Raw genomic sequence first — 22618 nt, 5'->3', positions numbered from 1 at the left:
TGTATGCTTAAGTTTGGAACTTTAATGAGACATATCCCCTGGTGGTGGTGTTGAAATGCAGAATCTGAGTCTGTGGGTCTGGGGTGGAGCCAGCAATGCTCATTCCACAGGGTGATGTTGTGGGTTCACAGACTACACTGTGGCAAGGGTCTAGACGAACACTGACCTATCTTCAGTGATAAGAAACAAAAGGGGGATTTCTGAGTAGCCAAGATAGACATCACAGAATACTCAGATCCTCACTTAAAATGGACTCTTCCTTTTTTAAAAATGTTTTTATAAGTGCATTATACTTATACATAATACTGGGCATCATTTTGACATAATCATACATGCATGAAATATAATTTGCTCCATTTCAGTCCCCAGTGCTTCCCCTTTCCCTCCCCTTCCCCTCCCCTTCCCTTCCCCTTCTCCCTCCCACATTCCCTTTTCTCTACTCTTGGTCTTCCATCTATTTACTTACTGTTTTCTTAATTGGTGCTTTATAGATATACATTAGTGTGGAATTCACTGTGGTATATTCATATATGCACGTAGCATAATTTAATCAATTACTTTTTTTTAACGAATGTAACCTTCATTTTATTTATTTATTTATTTAGTTTTTATGTGGTGCTGAGGATTGAACCTAGTGCCTCACTCAGACTAGGGAAGTGCTCTGTCACTGAGCTAAAACCCAGACCATTTTGATCAATTTCATTTTGCAGTTCCTCCCTTTTCCCATCCCTTTTCTTTCTCTCAGTCCCTTTCATTCTCTCCACTGATCTCCCTTTCTGTTTTCGTGGGATTTCCCCCCCTTTGTAAAATTTCCTTTATTTCTCTCTAGTATCTGCATAGCAGAAAAAACATTGAACCCTTGAATTTCTGCATCTGGCTTATTTCGCTTAGCATGATGTTCTCCAGTTCCATCCATTTACTGGCAAATGCCATAATTCCATTCTTCTTTATGGAAAAATAGAACTCCATTGTGTATATATACCACATTTTTCTTTATCCATTCACCTGTTGATGGTCACCTGAGCCAGTTCCATCACTTGATTATTGTGAATTGCACTGCTATAAACATTGATATGCCTGTATCACTATAGGATGCTGACTTTAGTTTTTTTGGATAAATACCCGTGAGTGGGATATCTGGATCATATACTTTTAGACCTAGCATCAACATGCTGACTGGGGTCTCATGTTTATCTGAGAGCCAGGCCACAGTAGATTAAAAGTAGCCAGTTAGAGAGCTGGTGGGGGATAGAATGGTCGCACACAGACTGTACAAGTGACAGGCAACAGCAAAGACAGGCTCAAAAGGCAGGGAGGTGGCTACAAGTCCTACTTCATGCTATTTGTATTGATGCTGAGCCAATAACAGAATTAAATGATTGTTACATTCAGTTTAAGACAAGAAAGTATAAAGCACATCTTAGAAAAATCATCATATGAAACAATAATTCTGATGCCACTGATGGGATAAGTACCCATTAGCACAGAGCATCCAGTTTTGTTGATGTAAAGTAGCTTATTCCTCCTGAATGCCTGGGGGTTATAGGAACAAACTGATTTCTGTTCTTCATACTGCTTAGTGCCTATTTTCTTGTCTAATCTATTAGTTTTGTACTATTTATTGGATTTTTAAATTAGAGCTTTATAGGGATACATAGTAGTTAGATTCATCCAACAAACTCTCATCCTCCCTCCCCTCCTGTGTTCTCCTTCCTCTATTCTACTCTGCTTGACTTCCTTTCACTCATCTATTAATTTATATTTGGTTCTTTATATTATCCTATGCTTCCCTCCCCCTTTCCATTATTTTAATCTAGTTTTCTCATATGAGAGAAAACATTCAACCTTTGAGTTTCTGAGTTTGTCTTATTTCACTTTGCGTGCTGTTCACCAGTTCCATCCATTTACCAGCAAATGTCATGATTTCATTCTTTTTATGGCTGAGTTGAACGCCATTGTATATATGTATCACAATTTCCTAATCTGTTCATCTGTTGATGGGTGTCTGGGTTGATTCCATAATTTAGCTATTGTGAATTATGCTGATTTTAATGTTGAGGTGGCTGTATCACTGCACTATGCCAAGTTTAGATCTTTGGGGAAAATACCAAAGAGTGGGGGGGTTGCTGGGTCATATGGTGGTTTCATCCCTAGTTGTTTTTTTTTTTAATTCTTTTTAGTTGTAGATGAATACAATACCTTTTTTAAATTTATTTTTATGTGGTGCTGAGGATCAAACCTAGCACCTCACAGGTGCTAGGCAAGTGCTCTACCACTGAGCTACAGCCCCAGCCCTCATCCCTAGTTTTTTGAAGAATCTCCATACTGTTTTCTTGAGGGTTCCAATAGTCTGCAGTTCCATCAACAATGTAAGTTATATCTTCTTCCCCTACAACCTGGCCAGCATTTTTTATTGTTCATATTCTTGATCATTGCCATTCTGACTGGAGGGAGATGAAATCTTAGTGTAGTTTTGATTTGCATTTCCATGATTGCTAGAAATGTTGAACTTTTTTCATATATTTATTGGCCATTTGTGTTTCTTCTTTTGAAAAGTTTCTGTTCTTTTGCCCATTTGTTGGTTGGGTTATTATTTTTTGGTGTTAAATTTTTTGAGTCCTTTGTATATTATGGATATTAATCCCCTATTGGAGGAGTAGCTGGTCAAGATTTTCCCCCATTCAGTAGGCTTTCTCTTCCTAATCTTAATCATTTCTTTGGATTTTAAGAAAGAATATATGGGGTTAGGATTAGAACATTTTGGGTGCCTCCCACAGCTCAAGTATTCTGTTCATGAAAGGTGTGTATTGCTCATACATTAGGAGAAATAAATGATCAGTCTTTATTATTTAATTAACAAATGATTGAAGTAGGTGGAAGTTAGTAAATGATGCATTAATATTACAAGATTGGCTTATTTTAGGTTGCCCAAAGTTAAATGAAGTAAGCTAAGTAAGTGTAAAGTTATTAGAAATCTCAGAATGAAATGAACTAGTCTGTATGTTGAACAAACTGTTAGAAAAGGAACTGAGGGAAAATGATTAAGGGAATCTATAGTCTCATCAATTTTCTATAATAGCCATAGTTTAATAGCACCTTTACTCTTTGGGATAGGTCACTGATAAATTTGTGTTGAAGAGGTGCAGAATTTTATTGTAGAATACTGTGGATATTCTGAGAGTGTACTTTTTGTGTAAATGGTATAACTTCCAGGTGAAGAGGTCAAAACATACTGAATGGCAGAAACTTTGCTATTTGTATTGCCCCAGCTGCTACTACTTCCCACAGAGAGCTATTTTCTGAGTTGAACTTAATGCCACAATATCCTTTGAGCATGAATGGCAATCTTGACCCAGTGACCCAAAGTGGGTATGGATAGATGAAGCCTTTGTTTTTTGGTTTTAACAGGTGCCAGTGGAGTTGGATTGAACCCTCCCCACTTTGCCCTCCCATACCTGGTACCCAGTTGACCACAATAAGGCTTGTCAGTGGCACTGAAACATACCTACCCACATTCCCAAATCCAGCATGCAGGCTTGGGGGATCAGTAAGAATGCTTATTTGTTATGAGAGAATACTGCACACCAAATGATTTATAAACAACAGAAATTTCTCATAAGTTCTGGAGGTTGAGATGTCTAAAAGTGCTGGCAGATTCTGTCTGATGAAGATCTACATCTTGGTTCATAGACAACACATTTTCACTGTAACCTTAGATGATGGAAGGGATAAAGGAGCACTCTTAGTCTCTTTTGTAAGTGCATTAATCCCATTCCTGAGGGCTATACCCTCATGTCCTAACTACCTCCCAGAAATCCTACTTCCTAATTCTATTACCTTGGAGGTTAGGGTTTCAACATATGAATTTTGAGGGACACAAATAGTCAGTAGCACCATTTGGCTTAAAAATGTATCAGTAATTTGATGTCTGTTAGTGAATGTTTATTCTTAAATCGTTGAAAATAAAATTTAGGGCAAAACCCTAGATCTTACATTCCTATCCTTGATTTAATAAAGCATCAATATGCATATACACATATTTGCTTAAAATTAATGAATTTTGTGGTACAAATAATTTATGAATAGGGCATAACTAAGTGGTATAATTACAAGGTGATGAGAAAAATGAACACAACACGCTTGACCTTCAATAAAAACAGCCATTTCAGCCAGATGCAGTTGGCACATGCCAGTAATCCCTACAACTCAAAAGGCTGAGGCAGGAGGATCACAAGTTCCAAGCCAGCCTCAGCAGCTTGGTGAGAACCTGCCTCGAAATAGAAAAAAAAAATTAAAAGGTCTGGGGACATAGCTCAGTGGTAGAGTACTCCTGGGTTCAATCCCTAATACCAAAAAAAAAACCAACAACAACAGAGCAGCCATTTTGGAATGTGAGGCCATTATCAGAGTTGCAGTGGACAACCTTAAAGGCCCAGGAGAGAATTCACTAGTAGGTTTTATTAGTATTTCAGCCAGAGACATCACATTGTTGATTTAATTAATCTAGGGACAGGGATAATCACCAGAGCTAGGTTCCAGAAGTTTCTGAAGAATTGACATTCTGCTGGGGCTCCTTAAGGAGAAAGAAGTGTGTTTCTATGAGAACAGTGCCTGAGAAGGAGAGAGGCAAATCTTTATTCAGGGTAGCTATACTTAATTCCTTAAGTCAGCTAATATAATAATTTGGTGAAGAAAATCACAATTTCAGGTGGAATCTGGACTGTCATGATTTGACTGTTGTTTCTAATTGAAAAGCCTATTCCTAGTCTAGTAAATTAGTAAAGCCAAATTTAAAAGTAATCTTGTCTTTCAGTGATCTTCATTGTCACTCTAGAGATATCAGGAGTAGTCATAATAGTGTGCAAAACATCACTCCGATTGGAGAATAGGTCTTTCATATAAACTGACTTAAATACAGATACACTAGGTAGTTCTATTTGGTTTTGTTCTAGTTGGCTCTGCTTCATTCAGTAGGTGATGAATATTTCACTGTTTTAAATTAGAATTCTGGCATATGGCAGGTACCCAGTACATGCTGCTGCTGGGATCATTATTATCATTTTCAGATTAGTCATGGCTACTAAATGCCAGTTACTGGCTAGAACATGCTGGCAATGCTAATAGTCTTTGTTGGAATTCTGCAAAGCCCTATTATCAATTACCTAAAATAATTGAGCTGGTTGTATAGTTTCTGTTAATATGACAAATTATAATATTTGGCTTCTGGGGTAACATTAATTTTCAGATGTTAAACCAGCCTTGCATTCCTAAGAAAAACCCCACCACCACCCTCTCACATGCTAGGCAAGTGCTATATCACTGAGCTACATCCACAGCCCTTTTTGTTTTGAGACAAGGTCTTGCTAAGTTGTCCAGGCTGTGGACAAATTTGCCATCCTCCTGCCTCAGCCTCCTGAGTAGCTGGATTTACAGGGGTGTGCCACCACATCAAGTCTGTATTACCCTTTTAATATGCTGCCAGGTTCAGGTTGCTCATAAATCAGTAAGAATTCACGGATATATGTTTAGGGGTTGTATTTGTGGGAAAGTTCTTAGTTATGAGTTGTTTCTTTAGTGGATAGAAGAGCTATTGATATTTTCTATTTCTTCTTTTTTTTGTTGTTGTAAACAAATGGGATACATGTTGTTTCTCTGTACATGGCGTAAAGGCATACCATTTGTGTAATCATAAATTTACATAGAGTAATGTTGTTTGATTCATTCTGTTATTTTTCCCCTTCCCTCCACCCCTCCCACCCCTCTTTACCCTCTATACAGTACTTCCTTCCTCCATACTTGCCCCCCTCCCTAACCCTAACTCTAACCCTAACACTAACCCTTCCCTCCCCCCCATTATGTGTCATCCTCCACTTATTAGCGATATCATTCGTCCTTTGGCTTTTTGAGATTGGCTTATCTCACTTAGCATGATATTCTCCAATTTCATCCATTTGCCTGCAAATGCCATAATTTTATCATTCTTTATGGCTGAGTAATATTCCATTGTATATATATACCACAGTTTCTTTATCCACTCATCAATTGAAGGGCATCTAGGTTGGTTCCACAGTCTGGCTATTGTGAATTGAGCAGCTATGAACATTGATGTGGCTGTATCTCTGTAGTATGCTGATTTTAAGTCCTTTGGGTATAGGCCAAGGAGTGGGATAGCTGGGTCAAATGGAGGGTCCATTCCAAGTTTTCTAAGGAATCTCCACACTGCTTTCCAGAGTGGCTGCACTAATTTGCAGCCCCACCAGCAATGTATGAGTGTACCTTTCTCCCCACATCCTCGCCAACACCTGTTGTTGCTCGTATTCTTGATAATTGCCATTCTAATTGGGGTGAGATGGAATCTTAGGGAGGTTTTGATTTGCATTTCTCTTATTACTAGAGATGTTGAACATTTTTCCATATGTTTGTTGATTGCTTGTAGATCTTCTTCTGTGAAGTGTCTATTCATTTCCTTAGCCCATTTGTCGACTGGATTATTTGAATTCTTGGAGTAAAGTTTTTTGAGTTCTTTATAGATTCTGGAGATTAGTACTCTATCTGAAGTATGATTGGCAAAGATATTCTCCCATTCTGTAGGCTCTTTCTTCGCATTGCTGATAGTTTCCTTTGCTGAGAGAAAGCTTTTTAGTTTGAATCTATCCCAGTGGTTGATTCTAGCTTTTATTTCTTGTGCTATGGGAGTCCTGTTAAGGAAGTCTGATCCTAGACCAACAAGGTGAAGATTTGGACCTATTTTTTCTTCTATAATCTGCAGGGTCTCTGGTCTGATTCCGAGGTCCTTAATCCATTTTGAGTTTAGTTTCGTGCATGGTGAGAGATATGGGTTTAGTTTCATTCTGTTGCATATGGATTTCCAATTCTCCCAGCACCATTTGTTGAAGAGGCTATCTTTTCTCCATTGCATATTTTTGGCACCTTTGTCTAGTATGAGAAAATTGTATTTATTTGGGTTTGTGTCCGTGTCCTCTATTCTGTACCATTGATCTACCTTTCTATTTTGATACCAATACCATGCCGTTTTTGTTACTATTGCTTTGTAGTAGAGTTGAAGATCTGGTATTGCAATACCCCCTGTTTCACTCTTCCTGCTAAGGATTGCTTTAGCTATTCTGGGTTTCTTATTCTTCCAGATGAATTTCATAATTGCTTGCTCTATTTCTGTAAGGTACGTCATTGGGACTTTAATTGGAATTGCATTGAATTTGTATAGCACTTTAGGTAGTATGGCCATTTTGACAATATTAATTCTTCCTATCCAAGAACATGGAAGATCTTTCCATCTTCTAAGGTGTTCTTTAATTTCTTTCTTTAGTGTACTGTAGTTCTCATTGTAGACGTCTTTCACCTCTTTTGTGAGATTGATTCCCAAGTATTTTATTTTTTTCGAGGCTATTGTGAATGGGGTAGTTTTCCTAATTTCTCTTTCTGAAGATTCATCACTTATGTATAAAAATGCGTTGGATTTATGGGCATTGATCTTGTAACCTGCTACTTTACTGAATTCACTTATGAGTTCTAAGAGTTTTCTGGTGGAATTTCCAGGTTCCTCTAAATATATAATCATGTCATCAGCGAACAGGGATAGTTTGAGTTCTTCTTTTCCAATTCGTATCCCTTTAATCTCTTTGGTTTGTCTAATTGCTCTGGCCAGAGTCTCAAGAACGATGTTGAATAGAAGTGGTGAAAGAGGGCATCCCTGCCTTGTTCCAGTTTTTAGGGGGAATGCTTTCAGTTTTTCACCATTTAGAATGATATTAGCCATGGGCTTAGCATAAATGGCCTTTACAATGTTAAGGAATGTTCCCACTATCCCTATTTTTTCTAGTGTTTTGAGCATGAAGGGGCTGTATTTTATCAAATGCTTTTTCTGCATCTATTGAAGTAATCATGTGATTCTTGACTTTAAGTCTATTAATATGGTGAATTACGTTTATTGATTTCCTGATGTTGAACCAACCTTGCATCCCTGGGATGAAACCCACTTGATCATGGTGCACTATCTTTTTAATATGTTTTTGTATGCGATTTGCTAAAATTTGGTTGAGAATTTTTGCGTCGATGTTCATTAAGGATATAGGTCTGAAATTTTCTTTCCTTGATGAGTCTCTGTCTGGTTTAGGTATCAGGGTGATATTGGCTTCATAGAATGAGTTTGGGAGGGTTCCCTCCTCTTCTATTTTATGGAATACTTTGAGAAGTATTGGAATGAGCTCTTCTTTAAAGGTTTTGTAGAAATCGGCTGAGAACCCATCTGGTCCCGGACTTTTCTTTGTTGGTAGGCTTTTGATGACTTCTTCTATTTCAGTACTTGAAATTGGTCTATTTAAATTGTTTATGTCCTCCTCGTTCAGTTTAGGCAATTCATATGTCTCTAGAAACCTGTTGATGTCTTCGAAATTTTCTATTTTGTTGGAGTATAGATTTTCAAAATAGCTTCTAATTATGTTTTGAATTTCCATCCTGTCTGTTGTGCTATTTCCTTGTTCATTCCGAATTTTAGTGATTTGGGTTTTCTCTCGTCTTCTCTTTGTTAGTGTGGCTAAAGGTTTATCAATTTTGTTTATTTTTTCGAAGAACCAACTATTTATTTTGTCAATTTTTTGTATTGTTTCTTTTGTTTCAATTTCATTGATTTCAGCTCTGAGTTTAACTATTTCCTGTCTTCTACTACTTTTGGTGCTGTTCTGTTCTTCTTTTTCTAGGGCTTTGAGCTGTAGTGTTAGGTCATTTATTTGTTGAGTTTTACTTCTTTTATTAAATGCGCTCCATGAAATAAATTTCTCTCTAAGTACTGCTTTCATAGTGTCCCAGAGATTTTGATATGATGTTTCTTTGTTCTCATTTACCTCTAAGAATTTTTTAATTTCCTTCCTAATATCTTCTGTTATCCATTCATCATATAATAGCATATTGTTTAATCTCCAGATGTTGGAATAGTTTCTGTGTTTTACTCTTTCATTTATTTCTAACTTCAATCCATTATGATCTGATAGAATACATGCTAGTGTCTCTATCTTCTTGTATTTGCTAACATTAGCTTTGTGGCCTAATATATGGTCTATTTTAGAGAAGGATCCATGTGCTGCTGAGAAGAAAGTGTATTCGCTCTTGGTTGGATGGTATATTCTATAAATGTCCATTAAGTCTAAATTATTGATTGTGTTATTGAGATCTATGGTTTCTTTGTTCAATTTTTGTCTGGAAGATCTGTCCAGTGGTGAGAGAGGCGTGTTAAAATCACCTAGTATTATTGTGTTATGGTCTATTTGGTTTCTGAAATTGAGAAGGATTTGTTTGACATACATGGATGAGCCACTGTTTGGGGCATAGATGTTTATGATTGTTATGTCTTGCTGATTTATGCTTCCCTTAAGCAGTATGAAATGACCTTCTTTATCCCTTCTGACTAACTTTGGCTTGAAGTCCACATTATCTGAAATGAGGATGGATACTCCAGCTTTTTTGCTGAGTCCATGTGCATGGTATGTTTTTCCCCATCCTTTCACCTTTAGTCTTTGGGTATCTTTTTCTATGAGGTGAGTCTCTTGCAGGCAACATATTGTTGGATCTTTCTTTTTAATCCAATCTGCCAGTCTATGTCTTTTGATTGATGAATTCAGGCCATTAACATTCAGGGTTATTATAGAGATATGATTTGGTTTCCTGGTCATTTGGTTCATTTTTAAAATTTTATTTATTTATTTGTTTGACACAACTTGTTTCCTCCTTTATTTGGCAATTCCTTTAGGATAATTCCTCCCTTTGCTGATTTGCTTGTTTGTTTTTCATCTCTTCCTCATGGAATATTTTGCTGAGAATGTTCTGTAATGCTGGCTTTCTTTTTGTAAATTCTTTTAGCTTTTGTTTATCATGGAAGGATTTTATTTCATCGTCAAATTTGAAGGTAAGTTTTGCTGGGTATAAGATTCTTGGTTGGCATCCATTTTCTTTCAGGGCTTGAAAAATGTTGTTCCAGGCCCTTCTAGCTTTTAGGGTCTGGATTGAAAAATCTGCTGATATCCGTATTGGTTTCCCCCTGAATGTAATTTAGTTCTTTTCTCTCACAGCCTTTAAAATTCTGTCTTTATTTTGTATGTTAGGAATTTTCATTATAATGTGCCTTGGTGTGGGTCTGTTGTAATTTTGTGTATTTGGAGTCCTATAAGCCTCTTGAACTTGATTTTCCATTTCATTCTTCAGATTTGTGAAATTTTCTGATATTATTTCATTGAATAGGTTGTTCATTCCTTTGGCTTGTTTCTCTAAGCCTTCCTCAATCCCAATAATTCTTAAATTTGGCCTTTTCATGATATCCCATAGTTCTTGTAGATTCTGTTCATGATTTCTTACCATCTTCTCTGTTTGTTCAACTTTGTTTTCAAGGTTAAATATTTTGTCTTCAATGTCTGAGGTTCTGTCTTCCAGGTGTTCTATCCTATTGGATATGCTTTCTATGGAGTTCTTAATTTGGTTTATTGTTTCCTTCATGTCAAGGATTTCTGTTTGGTTTTTTTTCAATATCTCTAACTCTTTATTGAAATGATCTTTTGCTTCCTGTATTTGCTCTTTTAACTGTCGATTGGTGCGATCATTCAATGCTTGCATTTGCTCTTTCATGTCATCATTCAGTGCATGCATTTGCTCTTTCATCTCATCGTTTGCTTCTCTGATCATTTTAATTATGTACATTCTGAACTCCTTTTCTGTCATTTCTTCTGCCCTGCTGTCATTGGGTTTTATTGATGTAACATCTAGATTTGTTTGCAGCATTTTCTTTCCTTGTTTTCTCATATTGTTCAGGTATCAGTGGACCACTGAGATATTGCAGATTTCCTCTATTGACTTACAATGTCCCTGAAGATTTCTATATATATCCCCCCTTAGCCTTCGGTATGCTGAAGTCTTGGAGGAAGTTGATAATGCGGTGCTCCACAAGGAAGCTGCCTCTCTAGGAGTGGTGGCCTTCAGGTGGGGTATAATCCCTGCTAGTGGGCAGAGGTGCCTCCACTTTTGACCAGTGGTCATCCAAAGGGGACCTAGGCTGCAGGCTGAGGCAAGGCCTGTTTGGGCCTGAGTCTCTGGTTTTACCATCCTTGTGGGGAAACCTCACCCGGCAGGGAAGACTCACCCGGTGGGGAGGTCTTGCTGGTCAGTTCCCTCCTAGAGGTTCCCCTCAATTTACAGCTACCGCCTGGGCTGGGCTGCCTTCCTCTGCAAAGTTCCCAGGGGCCTGGCCCTACCTCCTGGGCCTGGGAGCCTCACCCTTCGCAGATGAATCTCCTTAGTCTGCCCCTCCTCAGAGAATCTGCCCGCAGGCCTGGAACCTTCGCTCCGCCCTAAGCCTGTCTGTGTGCGGCTCTTCCACCAAGAAGCCTCCTAGATCCTGGGACCCTGCTCGGCACCTAATCGCCTGGCTATGCGGCCCCTCCTCTGAGCAGCCACCTGGGGCCCCGTATAATCGCTCTGAGTCCCAGAGACCCGCCACACGCCTTTCCTCCAGACAGCCGCCCAGTATTCCGGTGCGGTCACTAGGAGTCCAAGAAACTCACTGCGTGCCTCCTCCTCCCACCAACCACCCGTAGCCCTGGGCAATCAATCACTCCGAGTCGAAGTGACCCTCCCCATTCCTCCTCCTCCTCCAGATAACCCCCCGGGTGTTCAGGAGCGGTCGCTCTGAGTGGCTCTGAATCCACGTGACCCGCTGCACGGGTCCTCCCACCCAGAGCTCTGGTGCGGCCACTCAAGACCAAGCGACCCACCACGCTTCTCCTCCAGGCAGCCCCCCTGTGTTCAGGAGCTGTCACTTTAAGTCCACACAACTCATCACTCACCTTCTCCTCTGAGCAGCCGCCTGGAGCGCTAATGCAGTCACTGCGAGTCCAAACGACCCGCCGCGCTCCTCCTCCTCCTCCTCCTAGTCCTCTGGGCAGGCCCCAGGGTTCAGAAGTGGCCTGAGTCCAAACAGCTCGCCACGCAGCCCCTCCTTTGGCAACTGCCTGTAGCTCTGGTGCAGTCACTCCGAATCCAAGCGGCAGCGCTCCTCTTCCTTCTCCTCGTCCTCAGGGCAGGCCCCGGTGTTCAGAAGCGGTCGCTTAGAGTCCAAACAGCTCGCCGCGCGGCTTCTCCTCTGGCAACCGCCTGTAGCTCTGGTGCAGTTACTCCGAATCCAAGCGGCCGCGCTCCTCCTCCTCAGGGCAGGCCCCGGTGTCCTGAGTCCACACAGCTCTCCTCGCCGCTCCTCCCCTGGGCAGCCGCCGGAGCCCCAGTGGTTGCTCCGAATCCCAGCGCTGTGCCCAGCGGCCTCCTTTACGGCGCTCCCAGTTGTCCGAGCTCACTGCTCCAGTGGGGGGAGGGGCGTCTCGCCGGCAGCTCTACTTCACAAAGTTCCCTGCGTTCCGGGACCACCGTCCCATCCGGGACGCCTTCCCAATGGGTGAGGGTCACCCGGCTGCTTTGAGTTGGTCCCAAGTGTCTCAATATCTCCTCTTTTGAATCCTGAGTCCTGGAGCAACATGAAATGCAGCCACCCTCTAGGCCGCCATCTTGAAACCTTCTATTTCTTCTTGAGGCACTTTTGGTGTATTTGAACCCAGGGTCTCCCTTCCTGCTATATGGGCTACAGTGTGCCTCCAGATAGGAAGCTGGAACAATAATACTGTTCCCCTCACTTATTTGCCTTCTCTCAAGGTCATAGTCTCTTGTTGCCTGTTGCCAATATCCCAAAACATTTGTTTCATATATTTTATCCAGTTTTCTAGTTGTTTCTGTCAGAAGGGTGAACTTCAGCTCTGTGCTACCTTGTGAGAAGTAGAAGCAACATAAAATATTTTAGGCATAGAAAAATGCAACAAATTTTGTTGTTTTTGAGCTAGACGGATCACCTTGGACTTGAAACTTAGATAGTTAAGACATAGGATTGGACTGCCTTTTAATCTTTGACTACATTCCCAACTGTGATTTAGCTGTCTTTCACAAAAAGTGGTATTACTTTATTTTGGAAATTGGACTTTAAGACAACCTTGTTTTTCTCTCCATTTAAGTTTCCTTCAGCATTCGAGTTTAATGAACTATTCTTGATTACAATTTTGGATCACCTTTATAGCTGTCTCTTTGGGACCTTTCTGTGCAACTGTGAACAACAACGACTCAAAGAGGTAAGTGCCTTTTGCTTCCCATGTTGCTCAGGCACCTTTTCCAAAAAGGGCTAATATAGAAGAAAGTGTGAATGAAGGGAGGACTTGACTTCTGGCCCTGCTGCTCTCTGTAGGGGGCTTGTACTAGATGCCCTCACAGGGTTCTGGCAGCTCCAGTAAATATGTCTAATATGAGCCTCTTTCTTCATAGGGGTTGGGACCCAGGGAGCCCATGACTTTCTCAGGAGTAAGACAAATCTGTACTCCTCTGCATTCAGTGTGATTGAGCCCTGCTAACTTAAAAGGGAAAAAATAAAGAATACAGTTTATGGCATGTGAATCATATCTTAATAAAGGTATTTAAAACAAAGAAAAACCCAGCAGCAGAATGAAGTTCATATATAGAATTTAAACTATGCTTTCATTTAATTTTTTTGGGGGGGCTACAATATTTACTCTGTTAAAAAAGCCTACTCTCTTATGATTTAATTTATATACCATAAAATTCACTCATTTAAAGTGTACAGTTCAGTGGTTTAAGCATAGCCACAGATTGAACAACATAACCAATATGTAATTTCATAAAATTTTTATCACTCCAAAAAGAAACCCCATACTCCCTAACCTCTGGCAATCACTAATCTGCTTTCTGTCTCTATGAATTTGATTTCATTTCATGTAAATTGAGTCATGGTAGGTGGACTTTTGTGACAGACTTCCTTCACTTCCTTTTTCAGAATGAAAACATATTTTCAAGGTTCATCCATGTGCCAGTACTTCATTCATTTTTATGGCTGAGCAATATTCTATTCTATGGATAGAATTTTTTTCTTAGGTACTGGGGATTGAACTCAGGGGCACTTGACCACCGAGTCACATCCCCAGCACTATTTTGTATTTTATTTAGAGACAGGGTCTCACTGAGTTGCTTAGTGTCTCATCATTGCTGAGCCTGGCTTTGAACTTGCTCTCTTTCTGCCTCAGCCTCTGTAGCCGCTGGGATTACAGACAAGTGCCACTATGCCCAGTTTGAGCATCTTTTTAGGTGCTTATTGGCCATGTGTATATCTTCTGTGGAGAAATGTCTATTAAGATCTTTTGTCCATTTTTTAACTGGGTTATTTGTCAGTTTTATTATTGAGTTGTCAGAGTTCCTTAACACATTTTATATATACAAGTCCCTAATAAGATATATGATTTGCATTGTTTTCTCTCATTCTGTGGATTTTTTTTTTTTACTACCATTATGATGTCCTTGGAAACACAAAAGTTTTTAATACTGAGGAAGTCCATTTTTTTCTTTTGTACTTTATATTTTTGTTATCATATCTAAGAAATCATTGCTTAAGGTCACAAAGATTTGATCCTATGTTTTCTTCTAAAAATGTTACAGTTTTAACTTTTAAATCTCAGTCTGTGATTCAGTTTAAATTAATGTTTCTATATGTTGTGAGGTAAGGGTCCAACTGCATTCTTTTGTATTGTGTATCTAGCACTATTTGGTGGAAAGATTAGCTTTCCCCATTGAAGTGTCTTTCCTCCCTTGCTGTAAATCAGCTTACTATAAATGCAAGAGTTTACTTTAATACTCTTTTCTCCCATATTTTATTGATCCATTATAATTGTACATAATGGCAAGATTCATTGTTATATATTTGTACATGTACATGATGTAATTTGGCCAGTATCATTCCCCAGTATACTCTTTGTTCTGTCCTGTTGATCTTTATGTCTGTCCTTATGACCACAACACTGGTATTGATTATTGTAAGTTTTGAAAATGGGGAAATATGAGTCTTCCTAATTTGTTCTTCCTTTTTCAAGATTACTTTGGCTATTCTTGATCCTTTGAATTATTGGTGATATTTCTCATATAAATATAACATGTAAGAACTTAAATGGTCATAATTGAATGTTTCAGTAGTAAGTAAACATTCTTATGAGCAAAAAACAGTAGAACATTCTCTTGACCTATTTTCTTCATTTGAATTTTTCACTGTGTTTAATGCTTATCTATCCTGTCCCCATGCCCACAGATTTGGGGTGCTTTCATTCAGATGAGCAATGCAAATTGTTACAGCATTTCTAAGCAGCGTACTGTGAAACTGAGGGGAAGATATGACTTAATGAAGTATATACTTCTCTATAGGAAGCTTTTCCAGTCTGCCATCATGGCACAGTATTCTGCAGATACATGTGGTTTTCCATTGCAAGGGATCTTAACTGTAAATTCTACCTACATTCTTCAATATGAACAGTCACAAAAGCAAACCTTAAACCAGAATAAAAAATGTATTTATTATTGATGGGCCCTATCATCTTGTGGCTGTTAGAAAGTTCTCATTCCGCCTTCCCACAAGCATAGTTGCTGGAGGATGTTGCCTAATTTCAGCAATATGTTTTTCCAGGACAGAAAGCAGTGCATGTTCCCATGTTGTCCCCAGCATGAGGCCAAACCTGGTGGGAGGAAGGGGGTGGGGCCTAGTAACTCTTTGATTTTATTTCATTATTCCAGTCTTTTCTCTACATAATACTCATTCTTGGGATGTGAATAAGAGCTTATTTCAATTATTCCTTTTTTGTTTTTCAGGATATATATACAAAGACTGTATCTTTATGGTCTTATATCAATAGCCAGCTAGATGAATTTTCTAATCCCTTCTTTGTGAATTATGAAAACCACGTGTTATATCCTGTTGCTAGTCTGAGTCATTTGGAATTATGGGTGAACTATTACGTACGATGGAATCCACGGATGAGACCACAGGTATTGTTGTTTTTATTCTCCTCATAGGAGCACATCTCTTTCCAGGTGAAGATGATGTTATAAAGTGTGCACATGGTGGGTGCTGACGTACTGCAGTTCTTTGCATTCATGTTCCTCCAGGCCAGCCCCAAGCTGTTAGAGTTGAAAACCTCACCCCTCTGTCCTCTACTGAGGAAGGTACAGAGAACCCTCTCTGACTGTTTGGCTCTGAGTCTTATAAACTGCTCAGAGGCTTTATGGGTGGAGCAGACCTGCTGTAGCAATGCATGTGTGAGTTGGTGGAAAGGCTCTGGTAGCACATCAGAATGAGGGCGAGGGCTGAGTCACAGAACAGCACCCCCTCCAGGAAGGGGCAATGTTTGCCCCACCATCCCAGACTATTTCACAGTAATTCCTTCCAAGGCTATAAAAACTGAGAGAGCAGTACATAGCCACAGTCAGTCAGCCAAGCCTGTGCCTGTCCTTTGTGTTTAGTGGCTGAGGCCCCACGTGGCCTGTTCTGAAACACTCCCCCAACTGGGGGGCTTCACCATGGGTTTTGACTCAGCCCTGCTCTCCACCCCAATATCTTCTACATGGGTGGCCAGGCCTGGTGGGGTCTGGGTGTGGAGAAGAGGGAAGGAGACAGCCCTCGCCTCTGTGGACAGAGAGCTTTGTGCTGAGGTTTATCCTTAAGATTAGCACAAGCAAGGTTTAGCAGGCAGTCACAGGAGTATGCTGCCCAAGGAAGCAGCACCACTGCTTCCTTCCGCCAGCCAGTGATGAGGCCTGCCTGCCCTCTCTGCGCTCCTCCTCCATCTGGACCTCTCATGTCCTCACACTCTCCATCTTAGCCCCAAGTCTCACAAACCAGGGCAAGTTCCACCTGTTCATTTTACTTTCAGCTGTTCAGCTCTGGAACTCCCTTTACTAACCCCCGGGGGCTGGCAGTGCACTCACATGTAGCCTCAGCTGTGGGCTTAGTCTGACATGCACATTCGCCTGCCCCAGGCAGCTGCGACCCATCTCCTTCCTGGATCTTCTGCTCCGATGCTGTAGCCCACACTGGTCATACTTGCTGCTTGTTTCCCTGATGGTTTGCTGTTTTGCTCCATTTGTTCCATGAGGCTTTGGCTGCAAAAGCCCTCTCCTCCTCTAGGTCCTGAGAGTTGGCCCTGCTGCCTTATAATAACCTTGAGAGTGTTTTCTAGAATGTTGTGATCAGGGTTCGCTGGGCCTAGCACTTACATAGTTCTCTGGGCTAGGCCCCGCGCTCCCTGTTGCTTGCACCTCTGCTGTGGCCTCTCCTCCTCCCAGGCTGGGGCTGGTAGCTCCAAGTAGCACAGGTGGCACCTCGAAGCTCTGCAGACGTGGAAGCAAAGGGTGAACTGCTATCCTTTCGCTGGAATTCAGGCTCCAGAATGACTCTGTCTACCCTCACTGCAGTACCTAAGAGCCCCACCCCTCCCCTGCTTCCAGAAGCTTCCTCCTTTGTGTATTTCTGCCCCCACAGGCACTTGACTGAGTTCTTCTTTGCTGGGTGGCTGTAGAATGGGAAAATCATGCCTTTTTTTTAAATTGTGTAGAGAGCCACTAAATAGTCTGCTTGGTGACTCCAGGGTCCAGGCATTTGGTGCCCCTTTGGTTAGAGGGGTTTCTCGGTTATTGCAGGAGCCACTCCTACCCCCACCCCAGGCTCAGACTTGAAGGAATGTGAGCAGCATCCCTTTGAAGCACTGTCCTAGCTCCTTCTGCAGGTGCCACAGGCCCAGCCACACACCCTGCTATGCTCACTTTCCGTTATAAACGAGTGAGGACAGGGACCAAAGCCTTTGTAAGATCTGTTCTTGATTCTTCCTTGTGGAAGTGCGTTTAGTTTCAGCATGAAGATGATCAAGGGAACATGACCATAGCTGCCATAACTTGAGGTCCTCTAGTGTGCCACTGGGCACTGTGCCTGTAACTTCTTGTGATGCTCATGTCAGTCCCACAGTGCAGAGGATGAAGGGAAGGGTAAGAAAACTCATCCAGGACTTCCACTCAGTGCATGCAGTTGTGGAAGGCTATATCTCACTAGGCCCAAATTGTGTCTCTGGCAGTGACTCACTCCTGAGCCTCACAGCAAGGTGTGAGCATGATGCAGATCCATGCCAAGTACGTGCCACAGTGCTGGGAGGGGTGGAAAGTGGGTGTCCAGTTCTTTGTGTTCCCCCTATGCTGTATCTCCTTGGCCACAGCTTTTATACTCAGCGCCACAAGCACAACATTCTGGGCAAATGGCCTGTTGGGGCACTGGCTGGGCCATGGTGACATCCCATGCTCGGGAGGCAGGTGGGCATTTGCAAGACAAGGCCAGGTGTGTGATGGAGAAGGCTCCCTCCGTCTGGCTGCAGGGTGGTGGATGGGAAGCAACCTGCAGTGAGCAGCTGCTGTGGGTGTGCTGTGATTGGAACAGTTACGTGGGCTGGGAGGAGAGGGTGGGACAGGAGGAAAGGTGGGGGCACAGGCCTATTGGGCCTCTGCTCTGAGAAGGAAAAGGCAAGGTTGGCTGCTGTGAGAAGGGCACCCTCTTTGAACCCATCGTAGCATGGCAGAGTGGGGCCAAGGGCCAGTGGGCATCCTCTTTCCTTTGGGCCTCGGGTTGTGTCTCGCACATGCCAGCACACATGGGACAGATGCCACAGGCCTTTCCCTCGTAACACAGTCCTGTATTTCAGCCTGAGTTGTCTGCTCTTCAGGCACACTCTTGCTTAGTTGCAAATGAAACTGCTACATGAGAAATTACACAGAAAGCTCCCTGAGGCCATAAGGTGATAGCTGCACACCGGGGCAGCTCAGGGCTCATTTCCTGGGTGTGCAGGAGCCTGTTCTACATGCTCTGCTCTGGAAAGCTCATGTCTGTGTGTGTGGCTTGACTGCAAAATTTTCCCTCATCTGACTGGAATCAAACAATTCCACAGATGAGCAAAATCCCAGAGAGATCCTAAGGGTAAGAAAAGAACTACTGTCATCGTCACAGTGGCCCCTAGGATCAGCCGTGGCTGTAAGACCCTGATGTTGCTGTCCCCTACCTCCTTCTTCCCATGGCCTGCGAAAGGAAGCATGTCCTTAGCCTCCTTGGTGCTGGTTACTGAGCACCCTGTGATACTGGAAGCATGTGGATACCCTGTCTTTACTCCTCCTCCTTCTCTTGGTCTCCCTGCAACCTCCCAGGAGGGCTGGTCACCTGGGCACCATGATGGTGTGGCTTCAAGTCTTTGACCTGATGAGTGATGAAATGGAGAAGCAGGCTGGTGCCTGGAGGCCAAGGTCAGGATGTCACTCTCAGGGCAAGGGGAAGAAGCCACTAGAGGGTATTAACATGGTGTCACTAGGTGTGCTTGAGGCTTGTGACCCACCCAGACCCCACCCTGTGCCTCTTTTCAACTCCCTAGTGGCCTCCCTCCCTGGGCAGCTTTGCTCACAGCCCGAGAAAGTCCAGGTCTTTGATCTCTGGGCTTCTAGTAGGTGCTGAGGCCATCTTGGTAGCTTGGAGAGTTAGGTGCTATCACTGCAAAATAGCAACCTTCTAGTTTCTTTACTACCCCACTCCCAGGCAGTGGGTTTAAAAGAGAAGATAACTGGGGTAATGCACTTCAGTGATACTGAGTGGGGAGTGAGGGGCTGGTCCCCTCTCTGGGGCCTTATGCTCTAGTTCATGCAAATAAACACAACTCCAAGTTGTAGAAAGCGCTGATCTAACAGATGTATCTTCAGTCAGGGGAACTATTTATAAAAATGCACAAATGCAGAGCTGCTGGAGGTGGCGGGGGTCTACTGGTGAACATGGTGTAGTTGGGCAGCCCGGAAGCACCGCTGTGTTTGACGACTTGAGCAAACTGCTCGGCTGAAGCTGCACTTGGCAGCCTTGGTTCATTCATGGTCTGCGGTTTCACCTGAGCCTGTGCATCTTATCCTGAGAACTGGAAGCCTTGGAAGGAGAGCACAGGGCAAGAAAGGCCTGCCACAGTGCCCAGCCTGGCCTGGCTCAATGCCAGTAGTGGCAGGGTGGTCTGGGTGGCAGCTGAAGCACGTGCTCGTGGGTGGGATCAGTGTACACTTGGGGAAAGATCAGTCAGTGGCAGGAGAGTGAGCACAGTACTCTGGGTGATGAGGTAACCATAAAGCTGAGGGCCCAGAGGTTGAAATGAATGGTGCTCCAAGAGCAGCCCCATAACGCGGCTTTGTCTCTGCTCGCCACCAGATGCCAATTCATCAGAATCTCAAGGAGCTGCTGGCTGTCAGGGCTGAGCTGCAGAAGCGGGTGGAGGACCTGCAGCGGGAGGTGGCCACACGTGCAGTCTCATCCTCTTCCGAGCGAGGCTCCTCACCCTCCCACTCGGCCACTCCTGTCCACACGTCAGTCTGATGAGCAAGGCTGGTGCCTCGGGCCATCTTGCTGCTCCACCGTCTCCCGGGTGGCTCCAGGACCTGGCCATTGCTGTCAGGGCTGTAGCTTGTGATCTTGTCTCTTAGGATTAGGCCCAGGGACCATCTGTGTGGCTAGGTGGCAGCTCCCACTGTCAGTAAGTGCTTTTTGTTTTGTGAACAGCCTGCCACCCTCCTATCAGCGGTTTCACGGGGGAGCCACGTGTCACACACACCCTGTGAACCACCTTCCCCTACTGTGGACAGCTTGGGGGAAACTCAAGTGGATGCAACACAGCACTTAGGCTTAAGACCATCTCATGCCACTTCTTTCCCAGTTAAACCCTTCATTAGAAAAAACACCGTTTACTTGAAAGACCACACTGCCAGGCATGTGGCTTCTTTCAGCTCTTTGCCACAACTTGAAAACTGTTTTTAAATGAAATATTTGGGGGAATACAGACCATTGCCATCTAGTTGACAGTTATCTTCATGCAAGGGTCCTCCTGCACCAATTACTCTTGTGTACATATAAGGTATTTTTTAAAAGAGAAACATGCCTTTATTTTCCTATGTCCTTTTTTATGTTTAGAATAGTCACCTGAGGAGGGAACTGCTTAACTGGACTATGACATAAATTCTTCTCCCAATGAACTTTATGCTAACTTTTGTGTGGTACATTTAAAGTAAGTCTTGGGATATGGTCATTTCAATGGCGATGTTATTGTCCTCAACCACACTCTGTACTTGTCTCCTGAGGTGGCCCAGCCCATTCACAGGGGTAGCAGTGGGTGCCTCAGGACAGCACAAATTAGGAGTGCTGAGGACTCAGGCAGCTGTGCCTAAGTGCTAGCCTCCCAACAGCTCCTTCAAGAGCAGCGCCTGTCGGTAGTTCCTAGGCTGTGTGCGCAGCCCACCACCTCTTGACAAATGCCAGGCATCTGTGTCAAAGCAAGGCTGCTTTGATTTGCTGGTACAAAATACTGCTTGTCATTTTACCACAATCCCTTAAATCAGTTTACTCACACAGCTGCCTGTCCATATTTTAAAGCAACCACTGTGCTGCGGCTGGGGTTTGTCTGAGCAGAGCACACACTTCCCTTGGCTCTCCCTTCTCAGAGCCAGCCTCAGTGGGGCAGGCTTCTCCATGTGGTTTTGCACCTTCACTTAATGAATTTAAGCTCTGTGATTCTAAGTCCTTGCAAGAATGAATTTATGATCAGTTCTTAGCTCCTGCATGTGGGGTGCCTATTTCTGCAAGTCACCAGACTCTGACCTGCAGCAGGTGGTAAGCTTTGCTCTCAGAAGCTTAGACAGCCAGCCCAAGAGCTGCCGCCTTGTGTCCTCTTCTGGGTGGTGTCAAGTCACTGAATGCCACGTGCAGTCCTACATGCTGACCTTTCTTTTTAAAGTATATTCCTGAAAATGGTTTTCTATGGTCAAATATAGAGAATAGATTTTCTTTCAACTTGCAATCTTCTGATTCTGACAGAAAATTATCCTTCGAAGATACTAGAAATATTTATTGAAGATAATTTGATAACCTCAAATTAATTCTCCATTTTTATTTTCTGGGGGATTTGTTTCTAAATCATAGCCTAATTAATGCTAGCTTTGATTTGTGTTCCCAACATATCCAAAAGCTGATTTATGGATAAACTATTATTCATTAATGTACTGATTTTTTAAAATAGAGAGACATTTCCCATTTTTATTCCCCTGGAAAAATATAATTTAATTTCCCAGCAGTACTAGGACTGTTAAACATACTATGGAGTGGATGGTGCTTTTGGCAGAACCAGAGAAGCTGGGAGGGCTGCTTCTTGGTGAGGTGGGCCGACCTGGTGTGGGTGGGATGGGAGCTGGCCCCTGCCAAGCTGCATGCGTGCACCCTCACCTGGGTGGTCTCTGCCAGCAGGATCCCTAGAAACTCCCATTTGATTTTTAAAAAAGCACAGCAGAGCGTTTCCCTTTGTATGTTCCTAGAACAGAACTGTTTCTAAAACAACTTGAAGAATAGTTTTATTACCTAAGCATCTTTTTTTGTTGTTTTATTTAAGTGTACTAGAATGTAAAACCTTTACGGTTCAGGTTTTTAAAAACTGGTACAATATTGTATTTGCCTCATCTGATGCACTGTATTTCAATCTGTAATTAAAATTACAATATGTTTGCTCCCTGGTCTTTTCGTTGTCTCTAAGTGTTTCAGTAGGTTTTTCCCTTGGGGAAAATTAGTAATAATAAGGTAACATGTCTTGAATGTTTACTATATGCCAACCACAAATAATATATGTAAAGTACCTGTGTGCAATTTAAT

General features: G+C 42.5%; 1 protein-coding gene across 10 annotated transcripts in view; it reads left to right on the top strand.

Annotated features, from left to right (window-relative positions):
- MTMR1 (myotubularin related protein 1) overlaps positions 1-22483 on the top strand; it is a 75037-nt gene extending 52554 nt beyond the window's left edge. For all 10 annotated transcript variants that reach the window (XM_079124303.1, XM_079124300.1, XM_079124298.1 and 7 more), the window contains 3 exons: positions 13056-13169; positions 15739-15915; positions 20138-22483. In XM_079124303.1, the coding sequence (XP_078980429.1) occupies positions 13056-13169; positions 15739-15915; positions 20138-20302 (456 nt within the window). In that variant the 3' untranslated portion in view covers positions 20303-22483. The remainder of the gene's footprint in view (positions 1-13055; positions 13170-15738; positions 15916-20137) is intronic.
- The last annotated feature ends 135 nt before the right edge of the window (positions 22484-22618 follow it).

Source organism: Sciurus vulgaris (genome assembly GCF_902686455.1).
Source record: "Sciurus vulgaris genome assembly, chromosome: X".
Taxonomy (NCBI): Eukaryota; Metazoa; Chordata; class Mammalia; order Rodentia; family Sciuridae; genus Sciurus; species Sciurus vulgaris.
The sequence above is the reverse complement of the archived record's forward strand: the minus strand, read 5'-3'. Positions and strand labels throughout refer to the sequence as shown.